Here is a 16,410-nt window from a genome sequence, read left to right as displayed (position 1 = left end):
CCTGCAGTCTGAGAGCGAAGCGCTCTATTGGGGTGATATGCCTATCTTGGCTTTCAATGCTTACCAGTCGGGTGAGTATAAGAGAAATTGTGGAGAGCTGGGCATGTACCAACTTGTCCTCTAACACTCCGAAACAGAGGTGTTCTTTGTCTTGCTCCATCAGCGAATCGGTCGTGACGCGCGAAGCCTCCACGCGGCTTTCCATGACAAAATCTCTTGTTAAAAGTGAAATCTGCCGGAAAATGGTTGATGTCCAGCTCTTGTGATAACCAGAGAAATTGCACATGACGGTCCCGGCTCCACACAGCCATCTGTTTAGAAATGATGTGGTGGTTTCTGCCTCTCGATGGCGGCTCGGAGCGCAGCGCACCGTGCGCCATTGTGGTCCGTCCTTAAAGCTGTAGTTAAAGTCCTTATTCTCTGTGAAGCCTGTAAAATTTTCACAGAAAGCCAGATAAATTTTTCGAATGGTTTCCAGCTGCCTGTCTCTAACAGTTTCTGAAAAAATTCTGAGGGAAAAAAAGCCCAAATCATTTCGCCATTTCCTCGCAATGAAACGACGACGAGAGGGGTGGAGCAGTGCTCACGCAAAGCCTGCCCACAGGCGAATGACGCAACCGACAGGCGTGGAAAAACTCACGCATGCACACGAAGGTTCAAGCTTGGCTGACGTAAAAACATATGAATCAAATCCATATATTTTTTGCATAAAATAAAAAGAATGTCTCACAGACGTTGTATGTGCAAAATAAAACAAAACACTACTCCAGGTATGTTTTTGATGAGAACATAACTTTGTTACAAGATCAAACGTTAATGTTGTGTGATAAAGGCCTTTTAACAATAACTCACTTAAAGAAATAATGGCAAAACTCACATGTAAGTAAAAAACAAAAACCAAAACAATTAATTGAAAAAATAGTCGACCGATGAAGTGAAAAGTAAAATAATCATTAGTTGCAGCCCTAGTGTTTAGACTGAAATCAAATATGTCTTTCCTAAAAAAAAAAATCAAAGTCCAGATTTCAAAAAAGAAGAGAAAAAAGGACAGGGAAAGAAAACTAAATGAGGGAATGCAGCTGCTAACCAAATTCTTTGAAAAGAGAGGTGAGCTTGAAAGCGAGCTATATTGAGTTTGGGAGTCTGGGGGAACACATTGCACCATTTTCTAGAAAAATGGTGCAATTTGGTGCATTCCTGTGCATTTTAACAGACAGGAATGCATAGCTGCAACATAGCTGGTCTCACTACTGTCTTGTAAACTTTCCCCTTCACTCTTGCTGATATTCTTCGGTCACAAATCACTCCTGCCACCTTTCTCCACCCACTCCACCCTGCCTGCACTCTCTTCTTCACCTCTCTACCACACTCTCCATTACTTTGAACAATTGACCCCAAATATTTAAACTCATCTACTTTCCCCACTTCTACTCCTTGTAACTGCACTATTCCACTGGGCTCCCTCTCATTCACACACATGTACTCAGTCTTGCTTCTACTGACTTTCATTCCCCTTCTCTCCAAAGCATATCTCCACCTCTCCAGACTAGACTCAACTTGCTCTCTACTCTCACTACAGATCACAATGTCATCTGTAAACATCATAGTCCATGGGGACTCCTGTCTGATCTCATCCGTCAACCTGTCCATCACCACTGCAAAGAAGAAAGGACTCAGAGCTGATCCTTGGTGTACCACCTCCACCTTGAATGAGTCTGTCATTTCGACTGCACATCTCACCGCTGTCACACTATTCTTGTACATGTCCTGCACTACCCTAACATACTTCTCTGCCACTCTAGACTTCCTCATGCAATACCACAGCTCTTCTCTTGGCACCCTGTCATTCACTTTTTCTAAGTCCACAAACACACAATGTAACTCTTTCTGTCCTTCTCTGTACTTCTCCAACAGTATTCTCAGAGCAAACATTACATCTGTAGTGCTCTTTCTCGGCATGAAACCATATTGCTGCTCACAGATCTTCACCTGTTTTCTAAGCCTAGCTTCTACTACTCTTTCCCATAACTTCATCCTGTGGCTGATCAACTTTATGCCTCTGTAGTTACTGCAGCTCTGCACATCACCTTTGTTCTTGAAAATAGGAACCAGCACACTTCGTCTCCACTCCTCAGGCATCCTTTCACTTTCCAAGATTTTATTAAACAATCTGGTTAGAAACTCTACTGCCATCTCTCGTAGACATTTCCATGCCTCCACTGGAATGTCATCTGGACCAACTGCCTTTCCACTGTTCATCCTCTTCATAGCAGCCCTCACTTCTTCCTTAATAATCTCTTGTACTTCCTGATTTACTCTCACCACATCATCCAGCCTTTTCTCTCGCTCATTTTCTTTATTCATCAACTCTTTGTTGTGTGGGCCGCTGAAGAGGAGGTACTGCTGGCCCACCACCACAAGATGGCGCCCTGCTTGAAGTGCGGGCTTCAAGCACGAGAGGGCGTCGGCTTTGCTGGAGGTGACAGCTGTCATCAATCAACACAAGCTGTCACCCATCACCACCACTACAAGACGGACTGCAACTCCACCTCCTTGCCGAGAAATCAACTACCATTCAGGTAATTTCTCTGCTGACTGACACGTTGTGTAACAATCTAATCTCATTTGCAGCCATTGTCCTGTAGTTGTTCCCTTATCTGGGATTTTGGCGTTTGGTGTGACTGCGACGACTGCGCCTCACACTCCAAACAGATAAGTGGTTAATCAGGAGCTGCACGAGTGTGTAATTTGGAGGTGGAGGTTCTCCCTCCTAACTGTGTACAGATCGTGGACCACTGAGTGTGCGAACTCACACTCATCTGGACTGTCTCTGTTCTCTGCCAGCAGTACCGGGTCTGACTGCTGAAGACAGCGGCCACCTGGGGCGCAGGGCTTGGCGGCTCCGGTGTTCTTCAGCTCCGTTGGTGTTGGAAGCTGTGTGGGAATCCGGCTCTTCTCTCTCCAGGCGTCTTCTATCGTCGAGCCTGCCCACACGTCACCTGGTGTATGATTGACAGTCCACCATATTGTTATTGTCTGTACGTTGTGTGCGATTCACAACATTAAATTGTTACTTTTGGCTTATCCATTGTCCGTTCATTAACGCCCCCTGTTGTGGGTCCGTGTCACGCCACTTTAACAACACTCTTCAAAATATTCCCTCCACTTTCTCAGCACACACTCTTCACTTGTCAGCACATTACCATGTGCACTTCTCTTTTCGCCTTACACCGCATCTCCTTGTACTCCTGTCTACATTCTTCATCTCTCCAACTATCCCAAAACTTTTCGGCAACCTCTTTCTCCTTATGCTTTCCTTGACCTCTTCATTCCACCACCAAGTTTCCTTGTCTTCCTTCCACTGTCCAGATGTCATACCCAGTACTGTCCTAGCTGTCTCCCTCACCACATCTGCAGTACTTTTCCAGTTGTCCAAAATTGCTTCCCCTCCAACTAGTGCTTCTCTCACCTGCTCGCTAAATTTCACACACAGTCTTCCTCCTTCAGCTTCCACCATCTGATCCTTTGATGAACTCTCACTCTCTTCTTCTTCTTTACCTCTAAAGTCATCCCACAAATGACCATCCTGTGCTGTCTAGTGACACTCTCTCCTGCCACCACCTTACAGTCTCTGATTTCTTTTAGCTTGCATCTCCTATAAAGAATGTAGTCCACCTGTGTGCACCTTCCTTCACTCTTATATGTTACCCTGTGCTCCTCCCTTTTCTTAAAGTAGGTATTCACCACAGCCATTTCCATCCTTTTTACAAAACCAACTACCATCTGTCCTTCCCCATTCCTGTCCTTGATACCATATCTACCCATTACTTCCTCATCACCTCTGTTCCCTTCACCAACATGCCCATTGAAGTCTGCTCCTATCACCACTCTTTCATGCTTGGGCACACTCTCCACCACCTCATCTAACACACTCCAGAAATCTTCTTTCTCCTTCATCTCACAACCTACCTGTGGGGCATATGCACTGATGATATTCATCATCACCCCTTCAACTTCCAACACACTCATCACCCTGTCAGACACTCGCTTAACCTCCAACACACTTTTAAACATACTCTTCCTTTAAAATGACCCCAACACCATTTCTCTTCCTGTCCTCACCATGGTACAACTTGTACCCACCGCCGATGCTCCTGCTCTTACTTCCCTTCTACTTGGTCTCTTGCACACACAATATGTCTACCTTTCTCCTCTCCATCATATCAGCCAGCTCTCTCCATTTATCAGTCATACTACCAACATTCAAAGTCCCCACTCTCATTTCCACCCTTCTAGTTTTCTTCTTCTCCCGCTGTTTGTGTAAACACTCTCCTTCTCTTCTTCGTCATCTTTGCCCAGCAGTAGCCCAATTTCCACGGGCACCCTGTTGGGCAACAGCACCGGTGGCGGACGTTGTTAACCCGGGCCTCGACCAATCCGGTATAGGAATTCGATTCTTAGTCTGCATAGTTGGGTTGGCTTGTTTTACGCCGGATGCCCTTCCTGACGCAACCCTCCTCATTTATCCGGGCTTGGGACTGGCACTCAAAATGTACTGGCTGCACACCCCATGTGGCTGAGTTTTTTTTGGAATCTTTATGATCAGACAAATAATGTAGTATAATTTTCAATATGATTGGAGCATCTTTAAATTTTGACCCTTGTGTTGACCCCTAACTTCAAGTGGCCAGTCAGTTTTTTTTTTCAAAAGAGTAATGTCAGTTTGTGCCGAATTTGGTGCTTGTGTCACCATTTGCAGGATTCCTCTGTAAATATTCTGTTATCTGTTGCACTGTATATGATGAAAGCCTCATGTTTGTTGGCTGAGGTTAAAGGCACTGCGCTGCGGTGGTTTGAATCATATTTATCTAATATATTACAATTTGTTCATGTAAATGGGGAATCTTCTTCACAGACTAAGGTTAATTATGGAGTTCCACAAGGTTCTGTGTTAGGACCAATTTTATTCACTTTATATACTATGTTTCCCTTAGGCAGTATTATTAGACGGCATTGCTTAAATTTTCATTGTTACGCAGATGATACCCAGCTTATCTATCCATGAAGCCAGAGGACACACACCAATTAGCTAAACTGCAGGATTGTCTTACAGACATAAAGACATGGATGACCTCTAATTTCCTGCTTTTAAACTCAAATAAAACTGAAGTTATTGTACTTGGCCCCACAAATCTTAGAAACATGGTGTCTAACCAGATCCTTACTCTGGATGGCATTACCCTGACCTCTAGTAATACTGTGAGAAATCTTGGAGTCATTTTTGATCAGGATATGTCATTCAATGCGCATATTGAACAAATATGTAGGACTGCTTTTTTGCATTTACGCAATATCTCTAAAATTAGAAAGGTCTTGTCTCAGAGTGATGCTGAAAAACTAATTCATGCATTTATTTCCTCTAGGCTGGACTACTGTAATTCATTATTATCAGGTTGTCCTAAAAGTTCCCTGAAAAGCCTTCAGTTAATTCAAAATGCTGCAGCTAGAGTACTGACGGGGACTAGAAGGAGAGAGCATATCTCACCCATATTGGCCTCTCTTCATTGGCTTCCTGTTATTTCTAGAATAGAATTTAAAATTCTTCTTCTTACTTATAAGGTTTTGAATATTCAGGTCCCATCTTATCTTAGGGACCTCATAGTACCATATCACCCCAATAGAGCGCTTCACTCTCAGACTGCAGGCTTACTTGTAGTTCCTAGGGTTTGTAAGAGTAGAATGGGAGGCAGAGCCTTCAGCTTTCAGGCTCCTCTCCTGTGGAACCAGCTCCCAATTCGGATCAGGGAGACAGACACCCTCTCTACTTTTAAGATTAGGCTTAAAACTTTCCTTTTTGCTAAAGCTTATAGTTAGGGCTGGATCAGGTGACCCTGAACCATCCCTTAGTTATGCTGCTATAGACTTAGACTGCTGGGGGTTCCCATGATGCACTGAGTGTTTCTTTCTCTTTTTGCTCTGTATGCACCACTCTGCATTTAATCATTAGTGATTGATCTCTGCTCCCCTCCACAGCATGTCTTTTTCCTGGTTCTCTCCCTCAGCCCCAACCAGTCCCAGCAGAAGACTGCCCCTCCCTGAGTCTGGTTCTGCTGGAGGTTTCTTCCTGTTAAAAGGGAGTTTTTCCTTCCCACTGTTGCCAAGTGCTTCCTCACAGGGTGTCGTTTTGACCGTTGGGGTTTTTCCGTAATTATTGTATGGCCTTGCCTTGCAATGTGAGGCACCTTGGGGTAACTGTTTGTTGTGATTTGGCGCTTTATAAATAAAATTGATTGATTGATTGATTGAGGTAATGATTCCATGATATTCAGCACCATGATGTTCTGATTTGTTTGTTGTACTGTTTTAGGTCTTCTGACAATGGTCATCCTGCGTACATGAAGAGTTGCAAGTAAAAAGAAAAGGACAATGAGAATATTGACACACCGGAAGCGCTGTACGCGTCAGTGGACAGAGCCACCAGCAGGGGGCAGGTTCTTCAGTTATCTTCTCCACTCACACATTTTAGCATTATTGCTTTCAAATCAACATGTTTGAGTTGATCGTTTTCCCACAGTACTGAGCTGAAGCCAACAAGTGAGCCTTCTGGTGTGTAGGTCAATAAACTGGTGTCAGTGGAGCTGTCCTCGTGCAGGACCCTGAGCAGGGTTTGTGAAGAATCCTGAAGCCATTCAAAAACTCATACAGACTCATTATCCCGCCGTGCTGTTCAGTAACAGACGGTGGCTCATTGTGAAGGAATTTACATGCAAATGTGTATTTAAAGCTATTAAACCTTTGTTATGGTCTTCACCTGTAACTGTCAGTATATTGATGTTTAAAACATTTTCAGTGTCACTTTCACAACATAATTCAGTTCCAAGTTTTGATTTTCAAGCAGTAACATTTTTACATGTCACCAAAGGAAAGATGATGGTTTGGTGCGCTCTTATCAAGGCTCCATCATGTGTTAATAAAATGTCAAGGCATTTGATTGGTATCATGTCATTGTGTATTTAATTAAGCCTTGGTCCCAAATGATAAAACCATGAATAATGAGCCACGTATGGATTTGTCAGAAATTTCAGTGATTATTCAACTAATGAGCCACGTATATGATGTTCTTCTGAAGGAATTACAGGAAAGATATGTTTAAAAAAGGCTGCAAGAGCTTTCTCAGGGTGAAACTGCTCTGTTGCATGTAGTTTGTCTTCGTAGCCGCCAGGTACTTGGACAGTGGGCTTCTAACAGCCTCATACTCACCACTAACATGCCTCTAAGATCCTCATTTGTCATCGTAATACCTCATACACAAATCACCCACGCTATTTTTGCTGAATTTTGAACTTCATGAAATTAGCGTCATGCTCAGAGATGAGCCTCATTAGCTGAGTAATCTGCCTCTAAGAGCCTCTATTCTCCCACATTTCTTGAATAACTCAACTCATTCATGCTCCATGGCTCATTATTCATTGTTCATTATTTTTCTGACCAGGGCTTTACTTAGGAGGACCCAAGACAAAGCCGTAGAGCCGGGATCATCTGAATCATCAGGTTGCTTTCTTCTGAGTTAACCGGTGAAGCTCTGTGCAGCTTTGTAGTTGTGTAACATTTCCGATGTGCATTTTATTCAGTCGTTCATGTTGTAGCTTGCTGATCGAATGACGTGTTAGTACGACCCCCTTCTAATCAACGCCTTTTCCGCTCACTGGGAAAGGATCATACGAAAAAATAAGGCCTCTTTTATGTTTGCTGTAATTGATACTGAAAATAACTTTGAATACTCCTTAACTGTTGCGAGATTTGATATTTAAAACAAGAGCAATTTGAGATTTCTGACGTCCACCAAGGGTTGATGTGGACTTAAAATAAAAGATATGTGATTCACATTTTGAGCCGGACTTTACCTGGATCTGGATTCCACAACACAATGCAACAACTGCATACTGATCCAGATGGTCTGACTGATCAAGATGTTGCAGTCAAATATTTAATTCACAAGCTCAAACAAAAGTGTCTTCCTGATCTTGATTTTACATCATCGTGTCATATCCGTGAAGTAATTTTAACGTAATCCTTGAAAGTGAAATCCTGATCCAGATCCATGTTACCTCCAAAATCTAATGGAGTCTCCCATGACCTAACACCAACCTGTGGTGAAAATTTGCTTAAATTCATTAAGTAGTTTTGATGTAATCCTCAAAATCTGACAAAATGAAGTGTACAAATTGAAATCCTGATCCAGAATCCAGATCACCGCCAAAATCCAGTGGAGTCTTCCATGCCCTAGTATCTATCTGTGGTGCAAATTTGGTTAGAATCTGTGAAGTTACTGTTTTTGATGTAATCCTTCAAAGCAGGGGTATTCATCTCATTCCAGGAAGAGGGTGCAGGTTTTCTTTGCAACCACCCACTCCACCAGGTGATTTCACCAGTTAACATCACTTTGAGCAGATGGAATCAGTTAATGCCCATTTTGTGGGATATTTTATTCAGTTTGCAGCAAAAGTATTAATGGTTTGTGGATAATTCAAAATTTGCAGCAGATTCACATTTTGGGGGTCAACAGCTCTGACAGGGTGTAATTAGGTCAGCTAGGTAGGAAGGTACTAATCCATGAATAATTTAAGTTAGTAACAGAACCTTAAAATCAGACGGAGCCAATGAGACAGAGGCTAAAAATCGGTGTAATGTGGTAAAACATTCTGCTTTTTGTCAAATTTCTGGCAGCAGCAATTTGAACCAATTGGAGACCCCTAATGCTGGACTTCATTTTTGATCAGGATATGTCCTTCAATGCGCATATTAAGCAAATATGTAGGACTGCTTTTTTACATTTGCGCAATATCTCTAAAATTAGAAAGGTCTTGTCTCAGAGTGATGCTGAAAAACTAATTCATGCATTTCTTTCCTCTAGGCTGGACTATTGTAATTCATTATCAGGTTGTCCTAAATGTTCCCTAAAAAGCCTTCAGTTAATTCAAAATGCTGCAGCTAGAGTACTGACAGGGACTAGAAGGAGAGAGCATATCTCACCCATATTGGCCTCTCTTCATTGGCTTCCTGTTAATTCTAGAATAGAATTTAAAATTCTTATTCTTACTTATAAGGTTTTGAATAATCAGGTCCCATCTTATCTTAGGGACCTCATAGTACCATATCACACCAATAGAGCGCTTCGCTCTCAGACTGCAGGCTTACTTGTAGTTCCTAGGGTTTGTAAGAGTAGAATGGGAGACAGTTTACCACTTTAGTGAGAGCTGTCTCCATGGAATGGTGCGTTGTAAATGCAGACTGCCACGCCTCAAAGAGATTCTCAGTAAGGTGGACCCCGAGCTGCTGTGAAACCACCTTTTCAAGAATTTTACAACATGATGGGTTTGATATCGTCCTTGTAGTTTTTCAGTAGACTGGGATCAAGATTGAATTTGTTAAGTATTGGTCTATTCACTGTGCATTTAAAACCTTTAGGAACAGATACTGAGGTTAATGAAAGGTCCTTAAAGTTTTGTTGGTATAGGGTTGAAAAGACACCTTGTGCATTTAGCAGACGTTTCTACAGCGCACCCAGGTAGATAAATAAGCATAAAAAAAAAAGAATTCTGTGGGACAATTCTGCACACATCCCCTGAAAAATAAAACTTGTTACAATCAGAACATCCAGATTTGAGGTTTAACATGGACTGACTACTGTATTTGTGTGTGACAAAAATCAAGCCTCAAAAATATAAACTTGGCTAATAATTGTGCATGCAGTGTAATGACTATATGAATCCATTTTCAAGCTGCTGCACTGTGCATGTTTAGCAAGCAGTGCATGTTCCACCTATTGAGTGAAGCATTGCAAATCTGTGGTATTTAAAATAGTTCAAAACACTTTTTACCTCCTCCCAGAGTATTTTTTTTCTTGCAAATGTACAAGTTTAATCTGAGAAATTCCAAGTTCTCAAACTATTAGTCCCCCCCACAATGGCTGTAATAGGCCGTCATGATTACATTCTGAAACGCAAGGTCACCATCCAATCCAAACAAGCTTACAGGAAATAAGTGTTGATGAAGCAGACACTTCCTGCAGTTATCTTGAACTGAACCGAGTCTCTCGCTTCTCAAGTCTCTGCCTAATCACTCAGGCCACCAGTGTGTGTGTGTGTGTGGGATGGCATCAGGAAATTAAAGCCCAAGTCACACATAAAATATAGAAATAATTTATTTAAAGCCAACATCTGATGTGACAGCAATCACAAGAGAAAAGCATAAGCAAAGTCTGTGCATCATGACAGATTATAGTAATCTGTTACAGACAAGATTGTTAAACTGTGGATGCTTCATCATACATGAAAACAGGCAGAAAAGTCATTGTGTTGTACAGCAACACAATGGGCTCAAATGTTTTACAAACATAATTACACCGGACTGTTCGCACAACAGTCTGCAACAAATTTAGCTTATTAAAAAAAAGAAAAGAAAAAAAAAAAAAACAGCAGAACCTGAACTGAAAACCTGCTGTAATCAAAAAAGGACTGAACATCCATCAAATCCACAGCAGCTCAACTCAGAAGATGCAAATTTGTTTGGCAACATATTCCATTGGCACAAATAAAATACAAGCTTTTTGCACGGATAAAATTCAGGCGCCCAATTTTTATAATAAACTTTTCTATAAGTAACATTTTTGCTAGCAGGTGTTTGAGAAACTCATGACTGCACTCTGCTTATCCACAACATCCTGACACACACACAGAGGACACGGAGCAGCCGTTAGTGTTCCAAGGTGCAAAAGCAACCGGACTCCCCAGATGATTGCCATCAAAACCAAACACTCACCACAGCTGACAGCATTAAAACATACACAGTATTTGCTGAAGACGTCTTACAGTATACAGTAAGAAACCAATGTTGTACCTTAAAGTAGTTTGTTCCTTTACATAGAAAACTTTTGCCCATTTTAGACTTGCACACTTTCACCGCAAATCCACTCAAACAGGAAACTGACATTTAAACATGTTAATATATACATACGTACAACAAAAACAATAAGTTAAGCCATTTCATACAAATCCAACAAAACGGGGTCACGTTCACATCCGATCCTTATTTTGTCCAGTGCTCAGCGTCTCATCAGTTAAAGGAACTCAGATTCATGTGGTCTCTGTAAACAAAGTAGCAGCTTGTACATCGAGACTTCAGTCAGTCCTGGTTTGACGTCTACACACATCTCATCATCTCAGATACTGACCCCCAAAGACGGCCAATCAGAAACCAACGCAGGAAAAAAATAAAACTTCAGCTAATCCTCTGGGATGGTAAAAGTGGGCGGTGTCTAGATGAAAGTTCTCTTCTGGTGTTTTACATCAGTCTGTCCTCTGAATGTCTCCTACAATCCCACGCTCACTTTGGGGACAAATCCTGGAGCGATGTGAAGGGTGAGTTACTCGCTGAGGAAGGGGACACGCCTTCCATTTTGCCCAAGGAGTCTGAGGAGGATCCAATGCTGCTCAGGCTGCCATCCAATAAATCTGGAGAAGGACTGAAAGAGGAAACAGAGCAAACATGGTGCTGAAAATGGCTGTAAACCCTTAATGTGATGCATTTATAACTGTGCACAACCACGTTTTGATGGCTTCATTTCTACTCCATTGTGGTGTTTTGCAGAGACGTTACAAAAATGGTGCCACTGTCCAAATATTACAGAACACATCCATCTCCCTAGTTACCAAATCTTCATGTGCAAAATCACCACATTTTTTAAGCAATTCAGTTAATTTATAAAATAATGTTACTGCTGTGCGATGCAGAAATTTTCACTTTGCATATTCTCCCCCTTTTCTGGGATTTTGGTTGGTTGATTGTTGAAAGACCGGCTTTGTAGAGGCCGTGTGATTTTCAGCTGCCCCAGAGGAAGGATTAGTGGGTTCTTCCCCAGAAAAATTTGAAGTCTCAGATCCATTCTGGTGCATTTTCAGGTTTATTTACTTACCAAAAAACAAAACAAAACAAAAACTATCAAAACATTTTTTGGGGGAATTTTTTGTTGGGACAAGTTTTACACCTCAGTCTTTTCACACAAATTGGTATTGTGCTACCAGCCTTTAGTTCAAAAAACATACACTGTGATTCAGAAAACTACATAGGAAATGACCATTCAAAAAAGACAAAAATAATAAATTTCAGTGTCAATTTAAATAGAACAATAGGAGTATTTATGGCACATAAATGCATCAAGTTGTTCAATCTTTGCTCACGTCAGTTTTTCAAGTTTTGGAGCTATTGATGTCCGTTTTCAAGTTCTTGGGCACCTTAAAGTACTTACAAATGTGTTTTTACTTTAAGATTAATTTGTTTTTACTGTACTTTAAGTAAAAAAAAAAAAAAATAGAAAACTTGTAATTAAAATAGTTATAATAATAAAAAAAAGATTCTTTAGAAATCTTTGATGTTCATCTGTAAATTACAACCAGATCTGTTATCTGTTGACATAATTTATTGATTAACATAAGGAATCATGGACATTCATTTTTAGACAAATAACATAGCATGAAAATTAATGTGTACATGTAGTAATGGTAGATTCATTCATTCAGCAAATGTTTAAATGTTTCTGTTGTGGGACAAGAACTATATTTTTTAAAATATAAAGAATTATGAAACAGCACTGTGCTATTTTCTTTGATTACTTGACAGCAAAAAAAAAAAATTAAAAATCTAATTCTTGTAGTTACGGCAATAACAATAAAAAACTAGTTTTATTTGGTAAAAATAAAATAGGTCGAACACTCAGCTCGACAATGATTGATTCAACATCCTCCAGCTAAAGGCTAATTTAGCTGATAAACTTCAACAGAGCACTAACGTCACATAATATTTTCATTCTCTCACCTCAGACAAATTTGTGTCCGTTGCTCAAACTTAATCTTGTGACTCGCAGACAGAGTTAAATTCTTGTCTGAATGCTAAGGGTGTTAGCATTTTTAGCAGCTGAGAGCTTCACCCATTAACTCCACTTAATGTATAATTACTGGAGAAAATACTCAGCTCATAACTTTTAATGTAAGTAAAACTAGAACCACCGCGCAGTCCCCAAAAATGTGATTTAATAAACACCTGAACTCAAAACAAAAATAACCCTTCTCTGGAGTTGATCAGCAGTTTGCAACCCAACATGGAGCATTACCGCCACCAACTGTATAGGCATGGAACTGAATGGATGGATTCTGATGTATGTTACAAAGATCACCCAGAAACATTCACCACATGAGTAAAAACACAGATTTCCAGCAATTTCCAGAAAATTTTCCATCACTGTGGACCAAACATACCAAGAGTAGTAGGTAGCATCATTAAACAAATCTCAATGAAACAAGCTGTTGTATTAATTTTATTTTAGATAAACTTTATAAATCGGACTGTAAAAGACAGATTACCAGTTAACACTATTTTTTGTTGGGGAATAATGTCCAGCAGTGCACATTGTCATTTTTGGTTTTAAAGAGAAGACTACTGAATGAAATATTTATATATAAGTAACAAGTTTTTAAAATTTTGATAAATTTGTTATATCAATCAACTAGCAGGTATACCCGCTGCAAAGCAATAATTTAATGCTTTAATCCATTCTCTTTATCTATTATGGAATTCAGCTTTAATCATTATTGCTAGAAATCTTAGACAAAAAGAACGTCACTTTAATTCTTTATGGTTACTGGGCAACCAATAATTTAATGTTTTAATCTATTTTCTCTATCAATTACAGAATTCAGCTTTAATTGTTACTGCTAAGGCTGACTGTGTGTCACTTCTGTACCTTAATGAATTGATGTCACTTATGTGATTTAATCTTAGACAAAAAGAACTTTCAATTAATTCTTTATGGTTACTGGGCTAATGCTTTAATCTATTCTCTTTATTATAGAATAACGTTTTAATCATTATTGCTAGAAATCTATAGATCCTGGCAACCAGTAATTTAATGCTTTAATCTATTCTCTTTATCCATTTCAGAATTCAGCTTTAATCATTGCTGCAAGAAAAAAGAGAACTTTCACTTTAATGTGTGTGATGCTTTAATCTCGTGTGTGTGTGTTCGCCCATGTGCGCTTTCGACACAAGGGCCCTAAAGATGTCCCCCCTGGCACCCCCAGTCAACATACCAAGTTTGGTGTTGATTGCTTAATCACTGTGGACATTCACCCCAAACAAATCCTGCCACATACATACATAGCCTTTTCTATATAGGCTTTAATCTATTCTCTTTATCTATTACAGAATTCAGCTTTAATTATTGCTAGAATTCTTAACCAGATTCCAATCATGTAAAGCTTTAATCTATTGTCCTTTATCTATTACAGAATTCAGCTTTAGTTATTATTGCTAGAATTCTTAACCAGATTCCAATCATGTAAAGCTTTAATCTATTCTCTTTATCTATCTATTACAGAATTCAGCTTTAATTATTAGTTAGAATTCTTAACCAGATTCCAAGAATTTAAAGCTTTAATCGATTCTCTTTATAATTTAATGATTTAATCTATTCTCTATGTACTTACTACAGAATTCAGCTTTGATGTTAGACAAAAAGAACTTTCACTTTAATGTGTGTGTGATGCTTTAATCTAGTAATCTAGTGTGTGTGTGTGCGCGCATATACGTGCGCTTTCAACACAAGGGCCCCAAAGGCCCCCGTCACCATACTGAGTTTGGTGTTGATCGCTTGATTACTGTGAGAGTTCACCCTGAACGCAAACTGTGCCGCATTCATACAGGCTATTTTATATATATCGGGGTGTGTGTGTGTGTGTGTGTCTGTGTGATCAATAGATTGACAGAAAAAAAAAATGTTATGGAGCCCCTAAGCTTCAGTTTATTTGGCACGTTGCTCGTTTGGCACTTTGTAAGACAGCCAGAACGGCAACGAGGACAGACGGGCAGGTTAAGGTAAGGCTATTTTGTTTATAAAGTGTATGAGTGCTAAAACATTTAATTACACTCAGTAAATGCGCACACATTGAGCTCTAACTGCATTCAGTGGCAACAAGAAGCAGTTTACTCATAAGCGAGTTGTGCCTCTGCATAGTAACATTAACTACCCATTAGCTTTTGCTAGCTAACACAGCGTTCACATAAATAATGCACAAATTTATTTTTTGCTTCTAGTTGTATGAAGCAGTAGAATTGTAATTTATAAGACAAATGTGACTTAACTGATGTGACAGACATGATTTTTTTTCCCCTCTAACATTTTTGGACAGATGTGACTCATACTCAGGTAGGAGATATAGTCCGGAAAATACGGTAAAACTGTGAAAACTGGACTGGTCTGCTGTGGAATAGAAACAATGGCATTGTGATGTTGATAATAGTAATTAAAAATGTTTCATGACTGGAAGGTAGGAATATGTCTGCTTTAGAGATATTGCACTTGAATGAGTGCCCTTGTTATGTGCTTTACTTTGTGAAGTCTTACCAGGAACCGAGATCGGATAGATTAGAGACATCAGAGGACAGCATGGTAGTGGTACCCTGGAAAAGCCTCTTGGGTTGACTTTCAGACTCCATTTCACCTGCAGAGTAAACAGATCCAAATATTTGGAAAGCTTAAAAAATACACAAGCTTTGTGTCGATTTCAAAAAAGGAGCAGTGGATTCAAATAAACACTTTCCACAACCCAAGCTGAAGATAAATAAAGCAGCCAAGTGATACTAGTCAGAAGGCAAAGACCATAAACGCACCAGTGCTGAGAAACTTGAACACAGACTGAAATGAGATTTTTTTTTTTTTTTTATGTTCTGTACTCAGCCACTGCTACTTAAAATTAACTGGAACTTACTGTGATGTATTTTCACTTTAAACATTATTTAGAAGCAGAAAACTTCAAGGTTTCTACTAATGAATACTTGAAGAGTTCAGATGCAAAACCTAGTATCTCCAAAACCATAAATTTTTAGTTGAGACCAACATGTACTTGGTTGTCAAGGGGACCATCAGTGTGCAAAATATGACAGAATTTGAACAAACTGTTTTCATTTTATTGATGAAAGTCTATACATTTCTAAATATGGTTTCCTTTAAATATCCATTTTCAACTGCATTTTCTCCATTAAAAAAAAATATTTACAGGTTTTGCACCTGAGCTCCTCACTTGTTCCCTTACCTTTGCGTTTTATTGGGCCAAGTATGCTGGCTCTGATGCAGTTGATTGGGCTTTGACTCCGTCGGCTGTAGAACACAGAACCACATGTTGCAACATGAGGCTATTTCTGAAATAAAGCCACACCTTTGTGGGAAACTGTTACAAATACACCACGACCCAGTGTAAAAAATATTTCAACTCTTCAGATTCACCACACAGGCGCAAAGCAACACAGATTCTATCCCCCCCCCCCAATACTTAGACTTGCAAACTCAATTTAATATCG

General features: G+C 39.9%; 2 protein-coding genes across 4 annotated transcripts in view; one reads left to right on the top strand and one right to left on the bottom strand.

Moving 5' to 3' along the window:
• mospd1 (motile sperm domain containing 1) overlaps window positions 1-6,989 on the top strand; it is a 51,903-nt gene extending 44,914 nt beyond the window's left edge. For all 3 annotated transcript variants that reach the window (XM_034182128.1, XM_034182130.1, XM_034182129.1), the window contains one exon: window positions 6,368-6,989. In XM_034182128.1, the coding sequence (XP_034038019.1) occupies window positions 6,368-6,399 (32 nt within the window). In that variant the 3' untranslated portion in view covers window positions 6,400-6,989. The remainder of the gene's footprint in view (window positions 1-6,367) is intronic.
• A 3,197-nt stretch (window positions 6,990-10,186) lies between these two features.
• fam122b (family with sequence similarity 122B) overlaps window positions 10,187-16,410 on the bottom strand; it is a 68,671-nt gene continuing 62,447 nt past the window's right edge. The window contains exons 8-10 of the mRNA XM_034181163.1: window positions 16,146-16,210; window positions 15,458-15,554; window positions 10,187-11,524 (exon numbers count right to left, since the gene is read on the bottom strand). Of these exons, the coding sequence (XP_034037054.1) occupies window positions 11,386-11,524; window positions 15,458-15,554; window positions 16,146-16,210 (301 nt within the window). The 3' untranslated portion in view covers window positions 10,187-11,385. The remainder of the gene's footprint in view (window positions 11,525-15,457; window positions 15,555-16,145; window positions 16,211-16,410) is intronic.

The sequence above is a fragment of the Thalassophryne amazonica genome, chromosome 11 (assembly GCF_902500255.1).
Source record: "Thalassophryne amazonica chromosome 11, fThaAma1.1, whole genome shotgun sequence".
Taxonomy (NCBI): Eukaryota; Metazoa; Chordata; class Actinopteri; order Batrachoidiformes; family Batrachoididae; genus Thalassophryne; species Thalassophryne amazonica.
The sequence above is the reverse complement of the archived record's forward strand: the minus strand, read 5'-3'. Positions and strand labels throughout refer to the sequence as shown.